The sequence below is a fragment of the Meleagris gallopavo genome, chromosome 16 (genome assembly GCF_905368555.1).
Source record: "Meleagris gallopavo chromosome 16, MGAL_WU_HG_1.1, whole genome shotgun sequence".
NCBI classification, from domain to species: domain Eukaryota; kingdom Metazoa; phylum Chordata; class Aves; order Galliformes; family Phasianidae; genus Meleagris; species Meleagris gallopavo.
Window position 1 is genome coordinate 12,431,043 of NC_139419.1, and position 27,164 is coordinate 12,458,206.

The window sequence follows — 27,164 nt, forward strand, 5'->3', positions numbered from 1 at the left end:
GCGCAAATGATGAAAAAAAACCGCGCTGCGCCCATGCGCACTGCCTTCCCGCCCGCCACTGGTTGCTGTGGTGACGAGCGGCCCTCTCCCCCCCACAAACCGCCCTCCTGAGGCGAATTGGGGCTGCGGCGGGCAGCGCCCTGCGCGCGTACGCGTTTCTACACTGGCTTTGGATTTTATTCCATTATGGGTGCAGAAAGAACCAAAATCACTCCTGGTACCACATCTTAGTAGGCCCAGAAGCAGGGTTAGCGGTCACGGGCTGTCAGTTACAGTCAGCTGTCCTCACAACCACCACCACACAGTACTACTGCAGGCTGTGAGCGATATTGTGACTCCTTCACGCATTACAGTTATTGTGCAGCTCAGTTGTGTCCTCTCTCCTAATTTGACATAAAATAAATGGACAACATCATAGCATTGCCTGTTTGGAAACCTTACAGCACACACACACACCAAAACTGCATAAATCTTAAAGCAGAACATGCAGCTGGGACACTGTGCTTTTTCACTTCCAGCAAAGCAATTTCTTTTTTAAGCTGTATTAAATACAATACTAGCTAGAAACCCTTGAATTCTGAGCAAAGGACTGGTGGTTATTTTGGAAATATCAGTGTGCTTTACACAGCGCCTCTCCCCAGGAGGTGCCGTGTGCCCACACCAGCATGAGAACTGAGACATGATACAAAGAAATCCTTTGGTTTATGTCTTTTGACACTTCCGCTGGTTTATTCAGGTTCTTTCTCAAGTTTCTGCACCGTATGGGAATTAGAAGCACTCTTCAGAGAACCCTGCAAGAACTTGCAAGCAAACATTGCACAAACACTGAAGAATACTCCATTTATGGTGCATGGAGGCACTGCAAGAACCACTAAGCTGAGCTGTGGTGACACTGATTGCACAATACCGTAAATGTAACACTAAATATATAAGATGATAACCCTAACTAACCAGTAGAGAAGCAGAAAACTTAATTTAGGCAACAGAGCTCAACTGTTCCAAGCAACTCAAGCTTTGCCTGGTGTTTCCAAAAAGGTGATGCAAAGCAGGGACCAGATGGGTTTGATGAACTTGCTGAGCAGCCCACAGAATCTTCAGAGCCTCCTGCAAGCCTCAGCACACGTTCCTGTCCCCCCAGCTATGGTGCAGCACTGCTGGCATTAAAACTGAGTGGCCACATCCTGCCTGGAGGGTGCCACAGAGGTAGGAAGACTTGTGGGGGGAACTCTGTGGGCTGTATGCCCTGTCACATGGACGGGGGAACACACACACAGCTCCAGCAAAAGCAGCCCCTGCACCACAGCTGCCAGGCAACGCTGTAGCCTCCTCTCTTCTACTGCATTTCCTGCAGACAAATAGAGTTTTGTATTCCAGAAGTGATCAGGTTACCAGGTGACCAGGTTTATAAATATCTGAGGTGTGGCGGCCATAGCAGTGAGGCCAGTCTCTTTTCAGTGGTACATGGAGACAGGACGAGGGGAAATGGACATAAGCTGCAGCATAGGAAGTTTTGCACGAATGTGCGTAAGAACTTCTTCACGGTGAGGTGACGGAGCACTGGAACAGGCTGCACAGGGAGGTTGTGGAGTCTCCTTCTCTGGAGATATTCAAGTCTCGCCTGGACGCCTACCTGTGCGACCTGGTGTGGGGAACCTGCTTTGGCAGGGGGGTTGGTCCCGATGATCTCTAGAGGTCCCTTCCAACCCCTACAATTCTGTGATTCTGTGATCAAGCACCAAAGAACAGGGCCCTTCAGAAGTGTGAAACACGTAACATGCACAAGCACTTTTTTCCACTGTTTGAGTCCTTTCGAGCTTATTGTGTTCAGTGCAAGGAATGCAAACACCTTAAGCCTTGGTGATGTACATAGTGCAGACTTACACAATTTACACTGCAAAGAACAAAATGTATTGTGCTATTTCTAATATAGACCTGTCCAAAAGCACAAGTGTTTACCAGTATGTGCCAGCTACCAAACTGGTATCTATTTACAGGACATTTCCAGGCCTCTCACTATTCCTAAGGGCAACAAGGACATGGTTTCTGCCAGAAACTCTGTCCGCTACTTGTACCAAACATCACTCAAAAACTAAAGAGGCATAGAGAATGTGGGCTGGGACAAGTAAAGCTGCTTTGACAGACACATCTGCAGTATGAGCACAGGGCCTTGGTGCCTTAAATTTTAGTATGAAAACCTCAGCTTCACTGAATATGGGAGATTGGTAGTCCGTGAATTACAGCCATGTGGACAGATCCCTGAAATAGCAACACTTACGATACATGTTGCATTTACTACTGCACTTTGGCATGGTGTTTTCCTTGTAGAAAACTACTACTAAGGAATTTGTGGGCACTCCACTACAACTATTCTAAAAATCAACAGTACTTGAAGTCACCATGCAATACTAGTTACAGTAAATACGTACATCTATCATATCTGTGCATACACACATTTATATGAATACACGTGTTTATCCCCCATTATGCTACATTCAGCATTTCTCAGAAATATGTCTGTTATCTCTGTGGAGTCAGAGGGCAAACACACTCATCTGTGCTAAGACCTGTAACACTGGTAGCTCTTTAGCAGCTGCAGATTAACTTTTTAAAGCTTTCAATACAAATTGGTTCAACCTAAGTCAACAGTGATCAGAGAAAGAGCCAAGAGAGCCAATTCCAACAGCAGAGGTACAGCAGGACTGAGTACAGTTTAGGTTTTGCATTGATTTGTTACATTAATCTGCCCCTCAGAATCTGATGGACTTTGGTCATGCTGGCTGGCAGAGCTCAGCACGGTACTCAGTGCACCAATGGTCTTGAAAGGGCAAAGCAGTCAGCAGAGAAGCATTGACCTCCAGACAAGTTATTTTTTGCAGTTACTAAATGCAAATTTGGGGATGAAGCATGCCATCATATCCATCTCCACTATCAAACCTGCCAAAAAATATGTACGTTTCCATGTAGTAAGTCAGGCAGCACAAGTTAAGAGTGTGCATTTCAAATTGATGTTATTAATCAAAATCTGCCTTGTATTTGATTTTACCTCTCAGGAGAACAATTTCCAAGAAGAATCACTCTCATCTGGTAAGGGAGCACTAAACATATGCTAAGGATTTCTAAAATTGAAAATAGAACATCAAACTGAAAAAGAAATAAGCAAAAAAAGCCCTTATGTTTTGGTTTCTAGAAGCATGTTGCAAGACAATGTAGAATACTTGCTTTTTTGAAATATCTGCCAAACTACTTTGGAAAGAAAAGTCCAGTGATTGAAATATATAAGTGAAACAACACTCAAGCTGGATCTCCCTCTGCCTCCAGTCACAGCTGTGACTTCCCAAGTTTCTACCAGTTCAATGTGGGACAGTTCCACTACAGCTTTATTTATTGATTTATTTCTGGAGCAGGTTTTTACCCCAATTACTCCTCATTCATTTGGGTTGCAAAAGGAGAACCAAGTTTTGCGTGGCTTCACAGACTGCTTCTTTGTTAACTGCTATTACCTGACTCCAAATCCCTTGCAGATGATGTCCTAACATTTGGAGTAATATTGTATAGATATGATTAATGGGCAATTCATTATGATACCTTTGGCAACGTGGATTTAAAAAGAGGAGGAAACTGCTTCTTTCACCAATTCGTCATCCTTCCTGCTGCATGTAGATATATTAATGGCAAAGAGACAATCAGGAGTCCTTACAAGTTTAAGTACTTCCAGAAGCCTGTGGTCCTTGCACTCCTGCCAACCATTCCATTTGGACCAGGGCTGATGGAATCATTTTCTTCTTACCCGTTCCCACCTGTTCACAATCCAGGCTGTTTTCAGAAGCAGTGGACACAAATGGACTTGGATTTGACATAAATTTCCTGCTAGAATGGGCTCCAGTTTTGACAGTGGGAGACAGCACCAAGGAACATCCTTCTGTTATGGATGAGAATGGGGAAATTACATGTCCTGTGTGGCAGAAAAGCTGCCCTCTTGGCTTGTGCTGTGTTGCAAACTAAGTGCTCTAGAGAAGATGGAGTAGAAGTGTAAAACAAGCGGTAAAGAAGAAAAACTATTCTGAAAGCAAAGGGAGAAATAATGACAGTCTGGAAGAAAAGCTTCCTGTAGATGAAAGAAAAGCAAAAGCTGTGTTCAGCCTGCCCCAGGAAAGCTAGGAGGCAAGATATTCTGGGTGCAGAAAGATAGCAAGACAGAATAGGAAGGTCTGCATGCCATCCTCTTCTTGAGAAAACAGGAGAGACGACCAGCTGGAAATGACTTTTTATAGGCAATTCCAGTAGCAGTTGGACTTCCAGGTCTTCTCTGAAATCCCAGGAGTTCTGAACCCAGGGATTACTGAGGAAGAGCATGAGCTCACTGGCTAAGGTTTGGGCAGACCCATGAGTGCCCTGGGAAGAATTTTCAAATGAACAGTGCATTGGTCAGAAGTGCTCTCAAAGCTCTCATTGCATTTGTGTTGACTGTCTCCAAACCCAGCGGGTACTTGTTTTTAAAGCCTTTGGATCTTGGAGGTTTGTTTCACTTTGGGCTGAGATTTTAAAGTCCCTAAATCAGACTGACTGTGTTCTTAGGGAAATTTATTTAAACTCTGTGCAGATCTTATCTGCACAATAAGAATATTTTTGAATTATTTCACAAGGAGAACGAGAAGATTCATTCACAACTGTAAAGCACTACAGTAGTGTTAAATGTTATTAATGGCTCCCAAGTTTTCTCCTTTTGGAAACGGTGACTATTTCTTCTCATAATGTTTTAAACAGTTGCTGCTCAAGAAGCTTAGATTGCAGATTCCTGGCTTGTGGTTTGTCCATAAATCACAGACCTGGAGCCTGCCCAAGACACTCTCGATGGTCTCAGCAGGAAGTCTGGACAAGAAAAAACTCAGTTCTCAATCTGGCCCAATGAACTACTTTATGGGCCGGTCCAGTTTCAATGTCCTGAGCCAGACATGAGAGGGATCCTATCCAAGTTTGAAAACACTCAAGGTCTCAGGAATGTCCTTTCAAACTGGATTTCACTGCCTATAAATATTTTCCATCTTCTGCCCTGGAGTATAAGTTTGACACAGCTGACGGGCCTGGGCAGAGCAGGAGAGAAGGCCACGCTGTTTATCACCAGAAGTTTGTCAACACACAAAACTTAACTTGCAGATTTTTTTTTTTTTTATAAAAAAGAACCCAACCCACACTTCTGGAAAACAAGAAAACAACATGCAGCAGTTTAACAAAGTCCTTGTAAAAATCAAAGTTAAAAGACTAATCTTCCAGATTCAGCAGGGCTCAGCACAGTTTACAGCCAGGAGCCCAAATAAACTCCATGCAATTGTTCCTGTGGGGAAATCTGGTAGAGCAAACAGAAGCAAAGGACACAACCAGCCCATGCTGGTGGCTTCACAGCACCGTTCTCATGTTTTGCCTCAATATGCTAGAAAAATCAGGCCCTTTGCTCTCACTGCAGCAAGAGCACAAGCCTGACAGAAACCAGTTAATGCAGTGCTTCTGAGGATGAGTAATTCAGCATCTACGTGGAGAAGATGTGACTGGAAGGGCAAAACCCCAGTTTCACCTCTACAACCAGCACTGAAGTTCTGATGTAAGATCCATACAAACCTTATCTGCTTGCACAACATATTCTGAGGAAATGAATAAACAGGCCCTAACTAGCTTCCCATGCTTCCTTCTAAACTGTCATGTTTGAAACAATTCATCCTTTCCATTACTCTTTTATGAAAGAGCCTCTCGTTACATTCCACATGGAGGCCCTTTTTCACAGCCAGTCATCTAAAGACTAGCACTCAAGCACCTTGCCAGTATTCCTAACAGCACTTCCAGTTATGTTCATCAGTATGATACCTCTACAACTCCCTCTTCTGCTAGGATCTGTTCTGTTAGCCAGTGTAATAACTTCATATACTTTGCAATCTCCTCAGGTCTTTGTAAAGCAATGCTGAAAGCTGAGGCAGAGGCAAGGACCTGGAGAGACTGCTGGTGGACTTAACTGTAAAGCTTAGAAAAAGCATTAGAAACATCAGTGTGATCAAGAACATGAGATTTGGGTCAAAGAACCATCCTGACCCTGCTACTACCACTTTTTGAAGCATTCTAGCTCCCAGGACCATCACTGCCTCTCACTGTTTGATAGGCACTGCCACAGAGGGTTGGTTTGCATTCCAGTAACAGAAATTCTTTGATATTTTATTCACAAATCTCTCAGGGAAAATTATTAACACCTCAAGGGCTGCTGGTATCCCCAGAGTACTCCCAGGACTGGAGAGGTGAAACACAAGTCAAAGAGTTCATGACCATTTTTGGAGTAAGCATGCTCTGCTGCTGACTGAATCATATTCTATGAACGAGCATCCAGCTTCAGCTCAGGCACTAAACCAACAGATGCTACGTTTAGCTGCTTTATTAATAAGCACCAGGTGAGCAGCCTGCAGGCTGATGCACTCACCTGCAGCACTGTTAGCATTAGAAAACCAAGGGTTTTCATTTCATCAGTCTCTTTTCAGGAAACACACTGCAGCACAAAGGTCTAGATGTGTGGCAACAACATATGGCTTCTTCATGTGCCCTACAGAGCTCCGATGAGAATCTACAACCAATATTTTTTCCTGTGTACTGACATTAATTTTGACAGCAAAGGATCTTACATCTACTTGAGAAAAAAGAATGCTGCCCCATCTCCAGAGTCTATACTTGAACTCTACATATGTTGTCTACTTTCAGGAGCAAAACCTTGTGTGTGTTTATTCGTACCACCTGAGCTGCTGGCTTTCAGTACAGAGTCCCAACACTTAACCAAATTCAGTTCCAGGATCTTAATCTGGCAATTTAAGGATAAGCTAAACAAATATCACAGCTGCCTCAGAGGTGAAAATGGAAAAGAATTCTTGTAAACTGGTTTGCATGGTGTAAACCAGACACACAGAGGGAAATCTCGTATGGTATTTCCTGTTACAAACATCTCTTCTACCGAGCAGCCACTGCTCCTCAGAAAAAAAAAATAGAAAAAAATCAAAGAGAGAACCTCAATTTTTCCAAGGACATGGCTAACAATTTATAGCTGGAGTGGCTCCTCTTTTCCTTCCACACCCTGCTACAACCTACTATTTTCACGGCATTCTCTTTCCACCACTGTCCAACACCCAATGTTCTGGAGAACCAATAGCTTCAGAAAAGAGAACTGTGAAATCACCAGCTCTAAGACACAAAGACCAACAGAGTAAGGGGAAGCCAGAAGAGCGGAGGGCTTTGGAAAAGAAGCAGCATTTATTTACCATAAATACAGGCCAGCTAGACATGCAATTTATCCCACAGAAGAGATAAAAAAAAACACCTTGGAGAGCCTCCAGAAAGCCATACCCTGGAAAGCTGTTTCCCAGTTACTTCCTAGTCTCTGCAGCAAGACAAGGATGAACTCAACTATCCAGCAGCTTGGTGATCTTTTCTGCCATGGGATTGTACCAACATGTTCAACCAACAGTATGTCTGCTAATGACAGCAATCAATCTCTGTGCCTGGTTAGAGGTGGAAGCCTCTTGACAAATTAACGGATTCTGCCAGTGCTAGTGTAGAGCACAGTGGTGCACAGAAATTCATTCTTCAGTGGACAGAGGGTATACTAACCAGGATTTAACCAAGACTCTTGCTGCCAAAACCTATTTTGGAAAAGGCCATTTCTAGAAATAGATGAAATGAGATTCTCAAGGGTTCTGTCAGAATTTTATGCATATTGTTTTAGCTGTCACTGCTGCATTTTGCTCCCACTAAGAACAGTGCACTTCAGCAGGCTGATAACACAACCCAGTAATTATAACTGGCTCCTACCTGTGCAGTGGTGGCTGGAAGTCCCCTGCACTGGCCATCTGCCAAGTGAACTCCTCACTGTACAGTGTGTGCAAGCAGATGCTGCAATAGCTGACACAGTGACTGTACTTGAGGAAAGACATATCAGCACAGAGTTCATCCTTAAATCTTCTAGAACTTAGTTTTTCTCTAGGATTTTGGTGAGGAGTTCATTCAGCCGGCTCACCATTGGTCTGGGATCTTCATTCAGTCCTGCTGCTATCATGGCATTCTCATAAATCTGAGAAAAAGAAGAAGAGCATTAAATTGTCAGGAAGAACGAGGTGAATGAATGTTGAGGAATGTCACTCCAGGACTTGCACGTTGAGACCAAGCATGTTTTCTAGGCAGTCTGCTAGGAACACACATGGACCAGAAGCAGCAGAAATATCCAGAGTGGTGATGAAGGAGGAGTGATAATCCAGCTTGCTACAAGGGCTCCACCCTGCTCCCTGCCACACTGTCTGCAAGGTGGCTCTGGGGAGGATGGCAGTGCCTTTGGAGAAGGCCTGGCTCTCACCTGATCAAGTAACATCTGGGCCAGATCAGGCTGACTGTCCTTCAGCTCATTCAGCTTCTTAATCAGAGTGTGACTGTAAAAAATAAGAGATCAATATTGAGACTTAGCATTTTTGGACACGTGAGAAATAGCTTTCCAGAATGAGCACCTAAGCCGAAGTGGGACAGAAAATGTTCTACCAAAAGGACAAAACAGCTCCACCTTCCTCGCTTCTGTTCCAGAGGTTTCTCTCTTCTCTCCCATCCTGACACTATCACCCTGACAGTCCTTGAAGGCTGAATACAGTGAGGGTGGGTGCCTCACATCCATCATGCCATACAGCCTCACAGGCTAAGGAGCTGTAACACCCTGCACTTACTGGAGAGAGTTCTGCTACCTGAGGGCTTTACATTGTCCTCTTCTCTACCTCCAAACCAGCAGGAAGGCGGTGCTTAGCAGTGTTATTGCAATCCCTTACCCCGTGTTGATCTCCAGGGTGGGCTGAAGGAGCTGGGCTCGCTCCTCCTGGGTCTTGGCCAGCTGCTGCATGCGAAGAAAATGGCGGGCAGCCCCCATCTCGAGCACAGTGATCATGGCAGGGTGGGTGTCCAGCCGTGTGGTCACCTGTGGCAAAAACAGCAGTCAGTGTTGAGATGGAAAATGTGGGTTAGAAGTAGGGGGTGGTAAGGGATTGAGAGTCTCCTCAGTACAGACCCACACCAAGACTGCACAAATCGTCCCCATCCCAAAGAGCTGCCTAAACAGGCAAGGCAGCTGGCATCCCAAGTGGCTCCACTAGTCCATAAGCAGTAGCTCACAGCTGTATCCAAAACATTCCTTGCCAATAGCTTCCTAGTCCACAGGCAGGACAGTCAACAGCATGTTCTGCTAACTTAAGTATGAGTGACTAAAAGGCTTTGCACATTACACATGAAGAAGTCACTCTTCCCACTCCCACAGGGACCACCCAAATAACAAATACCAGAGTTCACATCACTTATAGAAAGGAGGCAGAGAAAAGAATAATTTCTCTCAGGGTCCAAAAAAACCCAGCAGTCAACCTCTGCCTCTTCTTCCTAGAATATGCTCTCTGTGGATCTTCTGTACTCAGCTACCCAGGTGAAGAATACCTACCTTAACACCAGTGACTCGAGTGCCTAAGGCATTTCTCATCCAGGCCATCAGGTCCTCAGCCTCCACATCTGTTAGACGTTCTGCAGCTAGCAGAGGAAAGAGGACACATTTGCTTATGCACCTTCCGTATGTCAACAAACACTGAGATTTACTGCTGATCTCAGTCAATTTCACACTCCTATTTACATGCTCTCTCGTAGAAACGGGAATGCAGCACCACTCAGCACACCCCTGTGTACATCTCCTTGTCCCTAACTGTGCCATAATGAGAGAAGACAAGCTCTTTTCCTGCCTATGCTTGCCTCCTCTGTCAAAGTGCCAGGTGTGTGCATACTCATATAGTCAGGAATTGCAAATGTGCTGAATGAGGTGTACCCTCACTGCATGACACAGGACAGCAGCACTGCATGCAGGGGACAGGACAGGGAAACCCCACCATACCTGGGCGATTCTCTTCAAACTTCTCTTCCTTATAGTGATCAACAACAATGTCCGTCTCCACCGAGATGAGCTTCTTCTTGTCAAACTCCCGAAGGTGCAAGAGTGTCAGCTCATCAAATTGCTCATAGCAGAACAGGACCTGTGCCAAAAAAAGACACGTAGTTTGAGACCTAATAGCACCTCCCTTTTCCAGAGGAGTTCCAGAGGCAACACTCTGCACTAAATGGCAAGAACATCACAAAGGAAACCAGCACGTTCAGCAACTACTCAGGGCTTCAAAAAAAACCCTTGAGGGGCTTTGTTACCATGGATGGCTGGGCTGCAGCTGCCTCCCAGGGAAGCACAATCCTGAAAGGGCCACCTGCCTGCAGAGGACACCTCTAACAACACTGCACAGCAGCTCCTAGGCTCCTTCAGCAGGCTTCAGTGAAGGTAAATAACAGATGTCAGAATGAGCAGAAACATCCAGGTGTCTGCATGAGTAGTAGCCCACCTGCACAGCGTGCTGGAGGTCCCTCACCAATAACCTGACCCCATGCTGCAGGAGCCAGTCCAAGTGGAGGCAGAGGGATGAAAAGAGGGGAGCTATCGCAAGCCTCACTGCTCTGCTCAGCTCCAAAAACCAACTGAGCCCTGAGCACAGATGCAGCAGCTCAGCCAGTCCTCCCTGGCCTCAGCAAACCGCTCACCTACCTCCATGTCCTTTTTCTTCATGGCCTCGAAGTAAGGTGAGTGTTCAGCCAGGTGTCGGTTGGGTGCACACAGATAATAGATGTTCCTGCTCCCCGCCTTCATGCGCGAGGCGTATTCGGTCAGGCTGGTCAGCTGGCCTGCAGGCAGGGCAGACGATTCATAACGCAGCAGCTTTGCAATGTCCTCCTGGAAGAAATGTGCTCTTGTGAGCTGAGGGCAGCTCACAGTAGCTCTGCCTGACCACTCCCAGCCCTAGGGCATCTCTTTGCAGTGGGTACTGCTGCAGAAAGACTCAGAGGATTCTGAGTTTCCCCCTTCCTGATCCAGATATTATGGAGGCAGGAAAGTGACCTAGACATGATGTAGGCCAGCTCTCTTGGAAATGGGAATCCAGGCTGAAGACAACACTAGAGGGAAAGCTCTACTGTATGGTGGGCTGTAGCTCAAATTACAACAAGGGCTGACAGTGTGTGAATACAAAGATTCTGCAGTGTCTCAACATAAGTGGGAAGCAGTACTCAGCCAGAAAAAGCCAGAGTTAGGTTAAGATGCACAAGGGAGCCCTCAGGTCATACTAGATCCATGAACAAGAGTTATGAGCATGTAAGATTCGCAGAGAAGTAGCTGTCCCCCTCATCCCAGGAAGCAGCCAACACTTTCTTATCAGCTTCAGTGCATCAGGACAGCTGGTACCTTGACATCCTGCTCTGCTATCGTGACAATTCCCTCTCTCATGAATACTCCGTAGTCTTCAAAGAATTTTGCATATTTCTCAGGGTCCTTCTTGCTCTGGTCAACGAAGAATTTGATCAGCCTCTTCTGCAAAACATCTCGGAGCTTCCTGCAGTAGGAACAAGCCTTTCTGAAGATGGCTGCTAGACCAAGGTGAGACTTTAAGTGAACGTCTCTCTCCCTGTGCAGTGTTTCAAGGATGTATTTGGAAACATGAGGACAAAGAAGAAACTCTAGGGCCACTGTCTCCTTTCCTTCATGGTTCTACATCTGTTCTTTGTATTTCAGTCAAGAGTAGCTCGCGAGCTGGAGATACAGCTAGGGCTGTGGCACAAATGCACTGCTAAAGTTCACCTTTTCTATATGAACATAACCAACCACACACAGGACATTCAGCACACTCCTACAGCTACCCAGCAGGAAGCCTCACCAGTACACAGGATCTACCTCTTGCTTACCTGATAAGGGCACTTTCCTGCAACAGCTCCCTGCTGAGGTTCAGGGGTATATCCTCACTGTCTACAACACCTGGAACACAGAACAACCCTTGAACAGTGAAGCACACACGAGCGCCAGGCTCAGGAAGGAAGCAGCCCCCCACCTAACCCCCAGTGGAAGCCCTGCTCTACAGGCTGCTATTCCTGCTCTCAGCACACACCTCTAAGGAAGCGCAGCCACTTAGGCAGGATGTCTGCAGCTTTGGTTTGAATGAGAATTTTGCGGCTGTAGAGGGCAACACTGGAACCCAGTTCCCTGCTGATGTCAAACATGGATGGTTTCTGCAGGAAGAAGAGAAGAAAGGTAACACCAGCTCAGCGCACCCAGTCATTAACTGCATACCATGCTGCAGCAGTCGGTACTGAATCCAACAGGAACTTACACCTTGGCTGTCTTCCCCAGGGACCTGAGTCACCTTCAGCTCCTGCCATGGCTCACTACCCCTACCATTTCCCTGTAACTCCCAGCTCACCACAAAGATGCTACACTGGATATTCTTTGCAATTCTGCAGCCTCAGCTGCCTCCTCTCCCTACAGAGCACTGCTCTTCTCTCATCTCCAGAGGAGCTGCACAGGTGTCCCACAGTTCCCTGGACACATACTTGCTCAGGCACGTAGAAGATGCTGCGGATGTTGAGGGGTGCATCGGTCTTGTAGTGCAGGATATAGCGGGGCTTGTCGTAAGCCTGTGCTATGAAGCGGTAGAACTCCTCATGCTGCCACTCCCCGATGTCCTTTGGGTCCAGCATCCACAGTGCCTGTGGAGGAGCAGGGAGATGAGTTCCCATCAGCTCTCATCCCCATGTGGTTTCGTAGCACAGGGCTCTTCTTTCAGAAGAAGAATTACATTTTCTCTCAGGGCAACAAAGCAAAGCAATATCATCTTTCAAACAGTCACACTCCTCTGCGCAGCATGAAGGCAGTGGGATGCAGTATGGTTCACACGCTGACAAATTACTGACCCTCAGTTGATCTCTGATCACCTTCCAAGCAGGTACTCTTGCCCTACAGCAGACATAAGGCAGATTTGTCTAGCCCAAAACAAAAGGGATTTGGCTAACTTCCATCACTTCACACTTACCAAAAGCATCCTGTTAGCACAGCTCAGCTGACTAGCAGTGCTGGTCAAGCATCTCAAGGCTCAGAGCAACAATGAAAAGAAAATTTAACTTCAGTGGGAGCAGGTTCTGTCTATTTAACAAACACTGGGACCAATTAAGAAACTCTTGTTTGCAGACAGATGAGCCCACTACACTTAGTGCTACTTTCACCATTCAAGCCCTAATGAATGGCGGGTGTAATCACTGGTGGCAATACAAACATCCAGCAGACCAGTCCAAAGGATGCAACTCATGGCAATCCTGCCATGCTTCCACATTCCTTAAAGCAGCTTTTGCCTCAAAATCTCGTTACACAAATGGCTTCCTAACAGTTCCAGCATCCAGGTGCCCTGGAGGGTTTGCAGGATCACAGGTAGGACTACAGACTCAAGCAGGTATGAAGGTGCTTCACAGCAGCTCTTAGATAAAGTCCTGCTTTCCTAGAGTCTTACTTGTAGCTACAGTTACCACAGTTAAGACCAGAAAAGCCTCTAAATCTACACTGTCAGCTACATGGCAGGCATTCAAAATCTTATCTAGGAAAACCCATGTTAGGGATCTGTGGCTTTGTTTACAGTGAACTGATGTTGATGTGTAGAAAAATGGGGAAAACCAAAAAAAAACCTGGGTAAAGAGGTGTGAAATAGGAGCGTGATGAGAATAAAGCTGTTGCCACATCCCAGTGTGAAAACAAACTTTCTGATAAGAAGACAGAATTACTCCATTAAGCAATTTCACCCCTTGCTCCAGTACAGCTCTTCTCTAGGGAGTGTGTTCTATTGATTGTCAGACAGGAAGACCAACAGCTGTCTATATCTATTTCTACTGTTGTAATTCAAGGGAAACAGCTAGAAAGCCTTCAAAACAGAAACATTATAATTGTAGGAATCCAAACAAATATCAGACACTAATAACACCAATTACAGAGCATTAAATAAATTAACATGATAAAATGTTTCAGTACATCTTAGCAACTTGTCAGCATCACATTTTATGAAAAAGCAAACAAATGCACACCCTCCACCTACTCTCTTACATGAGGAAGACCGAACCAACCAGAGAAAGAAATGCTAGAAGAAAATGATACATAGGTGGCTTTTTATTTTAAAGATAACTAATTTCAACTAGCAGATTCCTGCAATTGGGCCAAGAACTCCTGCCTAAGGTGGATGATTATGTGGTCAGCCAAAAAGCTAAGCAGAAAATGAGGTGGTGAGCTAAACCACCAGGAAAACCAACCATTCACCAGTGCTGGCTAACCCAAGAAGGACAGAAAAAACAACAGCAAGAGGTGTCAGCACACCGCTATCTGGCTTCAACAGTTAAAAGTAGTATTGTAAAGCACTGACATAATCACTTAGATTGGGAAAGAATCTGGAAGGTATCTGTAAATAAAAACTGTTTTGCCAATCTACAAATGTTCTCTCAAATACAAAATAGCAGTATCAGGCATGACTTGCATCAGATTGCCTCCTCTTGTTTTAATTAACTTGTCACTGCGTGGTCCGCGATGCTCTGGACAGCCCTCCCCTGACTGCCAGGGACAGCAGCAGCAGTGGCTTTGTGTTTCCTCTCTCCAGCAGAGGATTACAATGGACTCCACGAGCAACCTGCCCATAGCCATCCTGCTCACCTGTAATGTGTTAATTCGTCTCCCGTTGAGATACAGAGGGAAGCTGATGAAGTTGCTGTATTTTGTCACCACCTCTGGAATGGAAAAAAAGACACTGAAGAGTCACGTTTGTGAAAACAACAGAGTAAGAATTTCTTCAGTGAATGGTGCTGCAGGAGAGGAATAACACTGTAAATTCACCTCCCACTCATAGAGAACCAACAGATTCCACACATCCATAGCACATAACAGCACTTCCCTCCTCCGCTCACCCTTGACTCGGTCTTCATTTGCAAACTCCTTGCAGTCTTCCTTGAGATGTATAATAATCTTAGTCCCAGTTCTGACACCAGATGCTTCTGCGATCTCAAACATTCCTGAGCTAGGATTAGAAACAGAACCCATGTCAGCCTGTGCCTCAGCCACATCTTATATGGGACGTGTAATTAAACTGACAGCTTGCACAACGCTTCAGCACCAAGAGGAAAAGGCAAAAACAAAACAGAACAAAACAAAATCTTGGACGTCAGAATGTTCTCTGTGCCTTTCAGAGAACTCCCCAGAGATTGTAGCTGTCTTGCTATGGAGAATCTGGCCCCAGGACACAGCTCTTTGCAGACCAGTAGCCTCTACAGAAAAGGAAACAAACTTCAAGCAAACTTCAGCTTGCACAGGCCTAATCTTCAGCCACAGCTTGTTGCAATGAAAAGAAGCTGTGCTTTGTAGAGACAGTATATTCTGGGTGACCATTCCTATCATACTGCCAAGTGAATGCCATGCAAGAATGACAACAGACAAGCCTTCAGATGGTACAGAAATACAAACTGCAGTGCACATCAGCTTGCTCATACCCCAAAAGTCTGAAGTCTCAGTTACAACATATTTTTTCAATAATTTAAATAACTTGGTAAATACTTTATTTCTAGGAGATGGTAAAGGGATGCAGAGCTCCTCATTCCTAGGAGCTCCAATTTCAACTTGGTGCAACACAGCACAGCTTTGCTGTCACAAACGTTTGCAACTTGTGAGCAAGAAGCAAAGGCTGAGCACACGGATCCAACCGTGCCTGCAGAGCACTGTGTGAGCCCTGCCTGCTGCCCTCGAGCAAAAAGCCAAGGACCAGCCAGACTAAAGACAATACATTTGTCTCTGGTTTGGAGCACTGCAAAGCCAGAAGGGAAGGAACTGGAGAGGCAGGTACTTGCTTTGTCCATGCACACCTACTGCAACAAAGCAAGTTTGTCCCTGTGGTTGTTCATCCTGGCACATTTGGCCACGCTTTCTTGCCACGTGTAACCTGAGCAGGATCTAAGGCAGTAAATCCAGTCATGGAAGAACACACGAGCCCCATCTTGCTTTGCACAGCTTTCAGCTTGTGCCTGATCTGGACACAGCCCCTCCCTGAATGCTTCCATCCCACCCTGCAGCCTTACCCATCTGAAGACCAGTGGTATCCCAGGCTCCCCGGCTCCGCAGACTGTGAGAACACCTCCACTTTATCAGCCACCATGAAGGCTGAGTAGAAGCCTACTCCAAACTGGCCAATGATTTTACTGCTGGCTTCAGCCTGACTCTGCAGTGCATCCAGAAATGCCTGAAGGAACAAAGGAGGAGACATAAACCACCATGCAATGACTTCAGGGACCGCATCTCTGGCAAAGGGGAGCACTGCCTAGGGCACTGTGCACTGCAACTAGCAGGAAAGGAACACGAGCAAGGGCTCGGTGAATGAGGAGCAAGCAATCTCAGAGTGGTGACTCCAGAGATAGGAAAAAAAAGTATCAACAAAATACATACAACAATTTGCCAGCACAAGGACACAGCTGTTGCCCTCATGGATGCAATGGGAATGCCAAATGAGCCTGTCTCCCTGCACAAACATGGCTCATGGAGGAAGGCAGTTACCTTTGGGAGCGAGGGCAGCCAGGTGCAGCAGTATTACACACAGGGCCCATTAGTGCAGCTTTGGCACCACAGGCCTCCCTGGCTCACAGCAGAGACCATTGTGGGCTAGAAGAGTCCATGGGAAGGTTTCACCTTCCAGGAGGGTTGTAATTCCCCAGCTGGGCTGGGGGCCAAGGGAAGAGACAGAATGAGAAATTACTGGGAGAACAAATGTGGCTGTAACTGGAGAAGCCTTTTCTAAGGGAAAGAAGGGGCACCCCACCCTGAGTTACCTTTGAACCTGATCGAGCAATGGTACCAAGGTTAGAAACAAGCTCCTCCTGGGTCATCCCAATGCCTGTGTCCTGAAAAGAAACAGCAACAACCGCTGAAATAACAGTAGAGAACTGCTGTAGCAAGCAGAACCCAAGCAACTTCTCCTTCTGATCAACAGTCTCTTCCAGCCAGTCAAGCAGTAAATGCAACAGCAGCTTCCAGCTGTGACAGCACCTGCACCAGGGCAGGACGACAGACTCAAAAGGCTCAGAGCAGGGGCCACAGCTGCTTTGTGGCTATAAACCACCAGGACGTTTAGAAACTCAAGTATTACATGGAGACAACACAAAAACCTGTCAAGACAGGCTGGTTTCTGCACCACTAACAACACTGCATGCCAGTGTTGGAAAGCAATCTCAGCCCAGGTCTCAGCCTCCCTGCACAAGGAGCTGAGCACGTACACTCAGTCCCATTCCTGTGCCAATACACAGGAGAGGTGAGGAGCAACGAGATGCAGTTTACTTCCAGCCAGCAGTAGCAGAGCAGCGAATCCCTCAGATCTCAGGCAATGCAGGCTCCTGGCTACAAGGACCACATTCATTCATCCTCATACAGTGCCTGTCTTTTCCTGCCCCCACTCCACTTCTCCCAGTCCTCCAAAAACATGAGAACAAACCTGCCAGCGTTCAGGCCCCCAAGCCTGAGTGCTGCAGTGCTGTATCTCAGCTGGAAGCTCCTTACCTTGCAGTGCTCTGTGCCACATTCTCTCGCTCAGTAAGATGGCAGCAGCACAACTGGCTGAGTGAAAGGTGATTCCTGTCGAGGTGAAGAGCTCAGCTCTCCTCATGTACCTGCAAGCAGCTGTCAAAGCCGACAGCACTGTGTGCATCCCAAATACTGACACGCTCACACTTCACTGATGCAAGAGTGGCAATTTGGTGTGCTGGAGTCAGCAAAATGAGTTTGCCTGGAACCAACTGCTGTGAGATGGCTCAGGTGGGATGCCAGCAAGATCTCATGCACAGCACGCTTCTACCACCCATATGGGGCACTCAGTGGACCTATTTACCAGTAAAGTCAGGTGGCATAATTAATACTTACATATACCTTTTAATCTGGTGCTTAAGACCACCAACTGACCAAACAGTGGTCAACCTGTGAGGTTACCAAGCGAGGTGCTGTGTGAGCAGACATTGCTCTGCCTCCCCCCACGTTGCAGCACAGCAGTACCTTCCACAGGATTACACACAGTGAGGGCCACCACACTCATCTTGTTTGAGAAGATGAATGATGCCAGGTAACAGCACAGGAGATGAAAAGCCAGGAAAAACAGAGTATGGCACAACCTCAGGAATTTGACACGGTCTCTTTCCCCCAGAAAAAAAAAAAGAAGTACAGAAAAAAAAATGTTTTCAGCATCTGGTTCAGGTTTTGCTCGTGCCAGACCCTGAGCAGAACACACTTAATTCCTCTGATCTACTCCTATTTATAGCGCAGCATGTCATTCTCAAATTCCACTGTGTTAAAAAAAATACCCCATGAATATATTTGGCTATTTAATTCCCAGCCAAACTTATTGCAAAATGCTTAAGGACAAAAACTGGAGGCCAAGCTGATGAGGGTGAATGCAACGAGCAAAGAGCGTGGCTCAGAGCACCGCTGGGCTGCTCACAGGGGAAGCAGAAAGCACGTGCTGAGGTGTTCAAGCAGGGATGCTGGCATTTCCTGAGGCAGGAGAACTCCTGAGTGGATTCAGAGGGGAACCCCTTCGAGATTCAAACTGCTCCTGCAGCACCAGGTTCAGCGCTGCGCCGCAAGGCTGCCTTCAACAGACGGAGCTGCTCCCGGTGCTGGGCTGCCTGCAGCTCTGCAAATACCCCTGAGCTGTGATCAGGCAGCAGAACTGTGTTCCACCACCATTACAGCTTCATTCCCCCATAGAGGGCTTCAAGTCCTCCCCTCAGGCTCCAGGAAAGTTTTACCTTCCTAAGAACAGCGGTGGGAACAACCATACAGCCAACCGGCTGTGGACCTCCACAAGTCACAAAACATGAGGGATACGTTCAGAGTTCAAAGTGTGCCGTTTTGCACACAGCTTTGCAGCAGAGAATCAGCTGCTGAACAGCACAGGATTCAGGGCATGGACACCTCATTAGCTGGCAGCTAATTACAGCAGCCCACCTGCTGCTCTGCTGAGCACCTACCCACCTGGTTGAACTGCCCTCCTGGGACTTCTCAGGGCACTGAGCACACAGTCAGCCCCACTGCCACCCTACAGCACTGTTCTTCTGCACTGCACATTTGTGCATTCCCTGTGCTTTGTTCCAACCTTCCTGCTGTGGGTGGTGGAAGTTTGCAGAGACCATTCTGTGTGGTTACAGCTGGATGGCTGCATTCACCACCTGCTTTGTTTGCCCCACAGCCCTGAGGACTCCCCTGTCTTCCTTGGCCCCAGTACCAGTCTCATCACATCACTTCACAGTTCTTGCTTTTGTATTGTAATTTTTGGTAAATTAGAAAACTTACACAATCACAGCAACAAATCGAGTTTAAATTAACAAATTGCTCAGTTTAGCTGGTAAACAACCTGGGTTAAGTACCATTATCTTTGCTCATTACCTGAGACCAACCTAAGGAATTGCAGAGCCTCGTTACACAAAATAATCAATTAACTAAACAGCCTGCTGCCTTGGCCACAGTTGTACCTGAAAGAACGCTTGTAGTTAGAGATACACCTTTAAGCCCAGTACTTGACAGCTGCCTAAAGGAAGAGCCTGAGGTTCTGCTTCTTTTCCAATGCCATGAAGTAACACTGTAACTTCATCCACAACAACGCAGAGTGCTGCAGCAGACTCAGCTTCCATCCATCCAAGTCCAAATACCTGCTGTTTAGTAAAGCACTTCCTTTCACGCACGCTAAATTTCCCCTACTTAAAGGTGACATGCTCTTATTCTGGCACAAAGAGGAAGAAAACAGAAGATTCTGCACTTCTTTAGCCACAGGTTATTTGAGATGCACGTGTTATGTACAGATCCCTGGCTTTTTGGTTAAAGATGATGCAACACCCGGAAGCTCTAATCCAGCCCTGCAATCAGAGGCACACATCTCTAAGCTTCATCCCAACTGAACCTCAGTTAAGTAGAGAGCCTCACCCCTCCACCTCCACTTTTACTCACCATGCTCCCCCACACCCAAGCAGCAGATGGATGCTGCATGCAGCTAAGGACCCTGCAGGGCTCCCTGCTGCAGCCTGGTAACATGGCATGGCTGCCAAGCAAGACCCAGCTTCCACCCACACCAAACTCTGGGGATGCATGGCTGCCCCTGCACTGAACTGCTGAAGACACACACACAACACTCCCCCCTTAGCAGACACAACGATGGCAAAGCTTAGGTAGGATATTCCTCAACGAGGACATTAAATTAAATCTCTTGAGTCCTGCAATGCTTATAGCTGAGGTCCTGGCAGAGAAGCAAGCAGAACTGCAGTCACTTAACAGAAATGAACGTCGTCCTTCACTGGAACTAAACAATCACCCCCCCCAAGTTGGTCCTGTCACAGAGGCATGGAGTGTCACAGAGATGCCACATGGCTTGGAATGGGAAAGGAGGCAAGATTCACCAGCTCCAAGGGCAGAGAACAGCATAAAGATCTGAGAACAAGGACTGGGGGGTCAGTGTGAGACAACAGGAACCTTCCCAGAGAACAGTGGGACACCAGACCTTCTGCTTCTGCCCTAGCGAGTCCAAATGTGTGCAGCAAACAAAATGGTGACTGTGAGGCACATCCATCTCTGTCTCATCCACTGCAGGCAAATTCTTTTGCACCTTCACATTCCTGGAAGGTAGGGAACTGTTCTGAATGAGGCTTGGTCCAAGCAATCTTTATATATTCTGTACATTTCTTAAGAGGTTATAAATAGACCCCTTGCTGGAGATAAGGAGCTTTAGGCACTACTGAGAAGGCAAATCTATTAAATGAGATTGGAGTAGTGCTGTTCTCTCTCGCAAAGCACAGTACTTCTGCAGTTAAAGGCTTGCTAGTTAAGACTCATTTAGTCGCATTAGAGATGCACAGACAGCCAGATAGGGGGTTATAAAAAGACAAATCCCTAGCAGCTCTAATTGGGTATGATGTCAAACACATCCAGTCTGAAAGGCGGGCAAACAGGTCTCCCAGCCAAAAAAGAGGACAGCTTGCACAGCCACAAGCTGTAGGCATGTCTGGATGGGGTCAGAAGTGATGTGTGGCAGAAGAGAAAGACAAGAGCAAGACAGCCTCAAGCAGGGAATCATCCCTAAGTGAGAGCTCATTAATGAAGCAGCGTTACACAGCAGTCAGAGGAATGCAAGAGCCAGGTGTGAGAGGGGAAGCAAAGCTTCTGCATCGTGATTTGAGAATCTTTGGGTTGACAACCATGTTGCCCACTAACAATCACTAGCTTCCCCATGGCAACCACAGCTGCTAGTCTGGCAAAGAAACAGGAGTATAAAATAACTGAGCAGCCTCTAACAGTGACTGCTTTTGTCACACATGAAAAATACTGCATCGTGTGCTTTGTCTGTGCCACATCTCTTCTGGACTGCTCCCGTCACCCCTCACTGCTGTCTGCTTCATTCTCTGTTCTCCTGAGAATAGAACAAAGCTGCACTCCCACAGCTGACACTGTCCACGAGGAAAGTTAATGGCTTGCCTTCTTTGCATTAACATCTTTGCCACAAAAACACCAAACGCAAAAACACCTGAAGCAGAGATGATGAGCAGTGGAGGTTCTGACCACCACTCTAGCACCTTTCCAGCGACCCATGTGGGAGGTAAGGTCTGAGAGCTGCCATGCAACACCTCAGCCTTGAGGAGAATTCCTACCCAAAAGGTCACAATGAAACCAGGCTCCCAACTTTTCTACCAGTAAGAAATGCACATACAACTCAGGAAGTGCACCATAAAAGATACTGGGAGAAACGCTCCTGGGAGTTCCTAAATAGAAAAGAAGGAGAAACAAATTTTTCTGCAGGGACAAGTGAGGAACAGATAAACTGATCCAGAGGTTACAGCCTCATGAAGCATCGTCCAGCTGAGGACAGAACTCTCCTTCAGGCAGGATTGAGAATCCAAGGGACTGCACTGCCACTCAGCTTCCACCAATCTCCCACCAAACCTAGAGATAAGAGCAGCGAGGAATAGCACTCTCCTGTTACCAAAGAAGGTACCTGGATAGTGATGGTTCCCTTCCCACTGTCCGTCTGCAGGTGAATCTCCATCTCTGGCAAGGCCTTCCCTTCTGCCATGAGCCGATGACGCAGCTTCTCCAGTGCATCGCTGCCATTGGAGATCAGCTCCCGGATAAATACCTGAGGAAGACACAACCTGACACTACAGCCCAGCTTTGTTCACTGCACAGAGCTCCCAGAGCTCAATGCCCACCCACAAACTAATTCCCAGCCTGCTTAAAGGTAACAGCTTTTCCCCATTATCTGTCAGGAGAATGGCTGGTCTGAGCTCACTGGTGAAGCGCTGAGGTTCTGAGGACCACAGAGGCACCTTGGCCATACATTTCCTTTTCAAAACACATTTTGAAGGTGTCTTAAGAAAACCACATTCAAGAAAACGTGGGATGTGAATGGCACAGGATTTGCTGGGAAACTGAGTATGGGGGATATAACCCCTGACAGAGACAGGGCTTCAACAACAGAAAATCTGCCAGCTCTGGGCAGGTAGAGCTGCCCTACCTCCTTCTCCGAATACAAGGAACGGGCAACAATATCCAGCAGTTTCTTTGTTTCAGCCTGAAATTCATGCTTGGAGGCCGCACCTAGAATAAAATCACAAACACACACGTAAGGTACTTGACCACTTTCCTGTGAGAAGAAAGGCAAAACTGCCTTCTCACCATGTGCTTCAGCTGCCATGAAGCAGGACTGAGCACAGGCAGCTGTGGCCTCTAAGGGGTGACACCAAAGCTGCTGTTTACACATCCCTAATGAGGCAGCACGCTTGCCAAGCAGACACTTGGCTTTTTAAAAAGAGCATTTCTCCTGCTAGAGGCATCAGAGAACCCCAAAGCCACACAGGGAAAGCCATGATTCACCCATCACACGTCCGTAGTGCCTTGCTGGTGAGCACCTATGTTCCCTTGTGATGGGGGCTAAGCTGGGGTGTGGGCAGCAGTAGGAGCAGCACACAAATCCTACTGCGGCTCCAGAGCCTGGAAGCTGCAGAAATACTTGCAAGACAAAACAATGGGAGCACGGAGCTAAGATGGTGTTTCTGTGCTCAAATAACTCACGTGGCTTTGCTTTAAAGCACCTCCCTGGAGAGTCAATGCAGTTACACCCAGACAACGTTTTCACACTGTCCTAGGTGTGCCTGCAGCTCAACAATGCCCCCACAAGACAGCAGCATCCATGCCCACCTTTCACATTCTCCGTGTTGCTGATGATGGTGTGCAGAGGCTCTTCTTCCTTGCTCTCTGCCGTCTGCGTGCTGTACATCTGGCAAGCAGAAAAGCAGGCAGCAGGAATGTGGGGGGGGAGCCTCCAAGAACAGAGTACTTCTCTTTGGAGGCATGCTGGTCCTTTTGCTAGAACACACAATTCAAGATATTTCAGTATAAATCAGAAGTATCAGCAGCAACAGCAGCACCTTCTGAACGAAAATTCTTGTCAGAAGATGCAATTTGTAACTTTCACCATAAATAAATGGGGAGGAAGAGGCATTCTGCAACCTCCATTGTTATCTTCTCTGGATACCAAGCTAACAAAATTCATTTCCTTTTGCTCACTTTCATCCCTCCCACAGCAGTCAGTTCCTCCGCAAGCTCCCAAACGTCAGGGCAACTCCAGCCAGCCCCGCTTTGCCATGAGAGTCAGCTGAGCAGCTCCTTCAAGGCAACAACATCTCCTTCACGGCAACAAACACTTGTGACCATCAGAGCACAGCTAACAGAGCACTGGGATTGTATCTTCCAACCAAGCCAGCTCTGGCATAAGCAGCACATGGAAAACAAGAAGCCAGGAAAGAAACAGCACAGGTCTCATTAAGAAGTGGGATTCCCTTTTCTCCTACTTCCAGCCCTCACTTCATGATGCCCAGGTGAACTGAAGCCTTCTCTGTGCTGGGAGACAGAACAGGACCCAAGAAGACCCTTCACAGCACTACAGAGCTGCCCAATGCCAAGCACTTGGTTTCTAAAGAAGAACAGCCTGCGCCCAAATGACAGCTGCAGCACTCAGCTGTGCTGGGCCCAGGGCAGGACAGGCGTGGGTGTGGGCCTTCCCCAGCCAAACCCAGAGGAGCTGGGCTCTGTCAGGAGGAGAGGCATGAGAAAAGAGCACACCAGTAGCCCTTAAGGCATCTGAGCACCTCCCACACAAACTGCTCGCTCTCAGCACCACAAAGCTGTCCCAGTACCACAGGACTCACTCCTGATCCCTCCCTGGCTGCCTTTGCTGGGTCCATGCAGAGCACAGAGAGCAGCACGTGTGGCTGCAGCTGTGGGACACGCAGAGCTGTGGCTGTGCTGGAGAGAGAAAGGCCTGAGGCAGCTCAGCGCTTGCAGATTTTTGCCCACACCAGATGCTGTAGAGCATCAGGAAACACAGCACTTGTATGTATGCACACATGCAAGACAAGCTCCCTGGTGAGCAGATAACACAGGAAATGTTGCTTCCTCACCGACATCCAGAGGAGCAGCAAACCACGAGCAGCTCCACACCAACCTCAGGGTGCTTTCTGTTGCCAGACCTAGAACAGCAAGGCCTCGGGGCTGAGCAGTGCATCCCCAGCCCACAAACACCAGCTGTCTCCAGAAACCACAACTACCTATAATTTTTCACGTACTTATGTTCTTTTTTTTGTCTCCCTACCTCTAAAGCGCAATGAACAAATCACCACTCATCAGTTTAGAAGTTACTCTGGGATCTGTGCAACGTCTGGTCTTATCACCCTTAATTAACAGCCCGTCCTGTGTCAGGCAGCCAAGGCTCATTAAGTGCAAGCTGCAATGCTCTCAAACCATTTCTCTCCTGCGAAGCCCTCACCCGGCAGCAGGGAAAGGCTCCAGGTGCTTCTGGAGACAAACTCACAATTAGTAGCTCAGGAAAGCTAACGAGAAAGCATCCTGAGTTACCAGAGTAAAGCAACGCACAGAATGAGGAGCAGGGGATGGATGGAAGGCCCAGCTCACACCTTGGCTGAGCACCGAGGGGCAGCTCAGACCTTTGGGTGCAATTCATCAAATGCTGAGCACTGCCGCAGTCTCACAGCTTCCCGTGAGCCCCATCACCGCCCCACCTGTGTGTCAGCGGGGCAGACACCTCCCTGAGCCTCGTGCACGGCGCCGTGCAAGCAAAGGGAAGGAGCCTCCAGACCCCCTGTGACTCCTGAGCTCAGCCGTACCCCAGGAAGCGGCTCCCGCACCGAGCACGCAGCCAACCCAACATCGGCAGCTCGAAACTCAGGGCGGGTTACTGAGGGCGAGGCAGCGCTCAGCTCAGACCGCAGAGAATTGAGGCCAGCGGGCGTTACCACAATAACTTCGTCCTGAGCGGCCACGGGCCCGAGGGCGCTCACGCAAAGAGCACCGCTGGCGACAGGGCGCCCGCACCGAACAGAGGAGCGCGGCTGCGTCCCGCACAGCCCCGGGGAGGCGGCTCCGCTCCCGGCCCGTCCGCTCCTCCAATGCCCGCTCGGCCCAGAAGCGCCGCACGAGGACGCCCCGCAGCAGCCCGACGTGCCGCACGGTTTCCTCCGCCGCGTCGCCCGCAGCCCGCACAGACGCGCCCCCGCGGAACGGCCCGGACGGCACGCGGAGCCCCGCCGCTGGGCGTGAGCGCTTCGTGCCAACGGGGCTCCGCCGCCCCAGCGCCGGGCAGGGCCCGGGGCCGCAGCCGTGACCGGGCCCGGGAGCGGAGCGGCACGGCGCGGTGCTCCGCTCACCTGCGGCCGCCCGCGGCCCGGTCCCGGCACGCAGCAGAGCCGCGAGGCGCCGCCCACTCCGCACCACCGCCGCCGCCATGCCGCGCTCCCGCCTCGCGCGGCGCCGCTGCCCCCCGGCGCGTGGCGATGACGTCACGGGTCAGCGCGTGACGCGTCACTGACGTCACCTCCCGCGGCGCCTTCCCGACCCGCGGCGGGGCGGCGTTCGTCCGAGTCCCGCTGAGCCGGAGCGGCGCTGCCCGGTATCCGCGATCCCTTCGCGAGGGAACGGCGCCCGCATAGCAGAGGCGGCGCTGCGAGTCCAAAGCCTCGTGCCTGCAGCCCGTCCTCCGCGCTGCCCGGCGCTGCTCTCGCACGTGGCGCCGCCGAGCCCCTGCAGCGCTGCCAGCGCCTTCCGCTGGGCTGCGCTTCCACCTGGAACAACCCCCCCCCCTCCTCGGATCCCCCGCGCTGTGCCCAAATCCCGAATGACTTCTGAGCCCGTTCAAAGCGTTTCCCTCCTCCTGCTCTCCTCGCTCCCGCCTCCGTCTGATCGCAGCTCACTGCCGTGCTCCCGCCTCCGTCTGATCGCAGCGCACTGCCGTGCTGCAGCGCGGAACGCTGCCCTCCCGCTTTGGTTCCGTTCTGACCATTGAGCCACAAACTGCCCTCCTGCAGGAAGCCCGCGGCCCCGGGTGATCTGGCGGGGATCCTCCGCTCTCTTCAGGCTCGTTTCGGTTTCCTGCGTGCTGACCCAAAGGCACATTGAGCTGCCGCAGCCATGGCCGCTCCTGGCTCCAGCAAGGCGGCAGATGGGATTCCTGTCCCGTCCCCAGCCGTTCCTGTAACTGCTGCGTGCCCTGCAGGACGGCTCTTCTCCCTCAGCCTGCTGCTGCCGGCAGCCCCTCAGCCCCGTGCTCTGAAAGATGCAGGAGAAGCAGCAGCAGAAAGCACGGAGAAACACACTCGCAGCTCCTTGCTGTCAGTGGCAAGCTGGGCCAGCCAGCAGCAGAAAGCAGAGTGCATTGGAAAGGTAGAAACAAGAAGCTGTGGCTCAGCGTTCAGATTTAGGCACCTTCTTTCCATCCAGAATTCAGCGGGAGGCCTCAGCCACCACCTGCAGCCACGAGGATCCAGCACCAAACACATCCTCGCGCTGTAGATGCTCGTGTTCCCGCGGTGCCGTTCCTTACCAGCAGCACAACCCCATCAACACCAACAAGGACCTGAACAAACCCAACCTGAGACACGGCGAGTTCTGTACCCGCACTCCAAACAGGCAAAGCCCCCCCTTGGGCTGCAATCCGAGCTCTGCATCTGCACGTTTCACTTCAGCTCTGTGCCTCCCTGCTCACACCTGCTGCTCTGATCCGAAATCACTGCTCAAGGAGCCCGGGTTGGGTCAGGCTCTGCAGGGCAGCAGCCAGGTGGAAGCATCCTTCAATCCAAGCAGTTTTACCAGCTTTTATTAGAAACGGCAGCACATTTAAAGCTTCCTCTCTTTGATCACAAATATAGTATTTTCC

The 27,164-nt window shown here is 48.8% G+C and overlaps 1 protein-coding gene across 1 annotated transcript; it reads right to left on the bottom strand.

Moving 5' to 3' along the window:
• Nucleotides 1-7,256: 7,256 nt before the first annotated feature.
• Nucleotides 7,257-26,012, bottom strand: TRAP1 (TNF receptor associated protein 1). The gene is made up of 18 exons (XM_085237966.1): nucleotides 25,660-26,012; nucleotides 23,135-23,302; nucleotides 22,452-22,534; nucleotides 21,933-22,073; nucleotides 16,738-16,809; nucleotides 15,994-16,154; nucleotides 14,833-14,942; nucleotides 14,582-14,655; nucleotides 12,451-12,606; nucleotides 12,009-12,129; nucleotides 11,809-11,878; nucleotides 11,312-11,459; nucleotides 10,619-10,804; nucleotides 9,926-10,064; nucleotides 9,485-9,570; nucleotides 8,829-8,974; nucleotides 8,372-8,444; nucleotides 7,257-8,092 (listed from the first exon to the last, which is right to left on the bottom strand). Exons 1-18 carry the CDS (start codon nucleotides 25,736-25,738, stop codon nucleotides 7,991-7,993), a joined length of 2,115 nt encoding a protein of 704 aa, XP_085094092.1. The 5' UTR covers nucleotides 25,739-26,012; the 3' UTR covers nucleotides 7,257-7,990.
• Nucleotides 26,013-27,164: the final 1,152 nt, after the last annotated feature.

Bases quoted from the DNA above. Each gene is read 5' to 3' on its own strand.
- TRAP1 (XM_085237966.1), bottom strand. From the start codon at position 25,738: ATGGCGGCGGCGGTGGTGCGGAGTGGGCGGCGCCTCGCGGCTCTGCTG. The intron at 8,975-9,484 runs GTAGGTATTCTT...TTTTTGCCACAG, and splicing joins CTCGAGTCACTGGTGTTAAG to GTGACCACACGGCTGGACAC. The intron at 8,445-8,828 runs GTAAGGGATTGC...TATTTTTTACAG, and splicing joins ACCCTGGAGATCAACACGGG to TCACACTCTGATTAAGAAGC.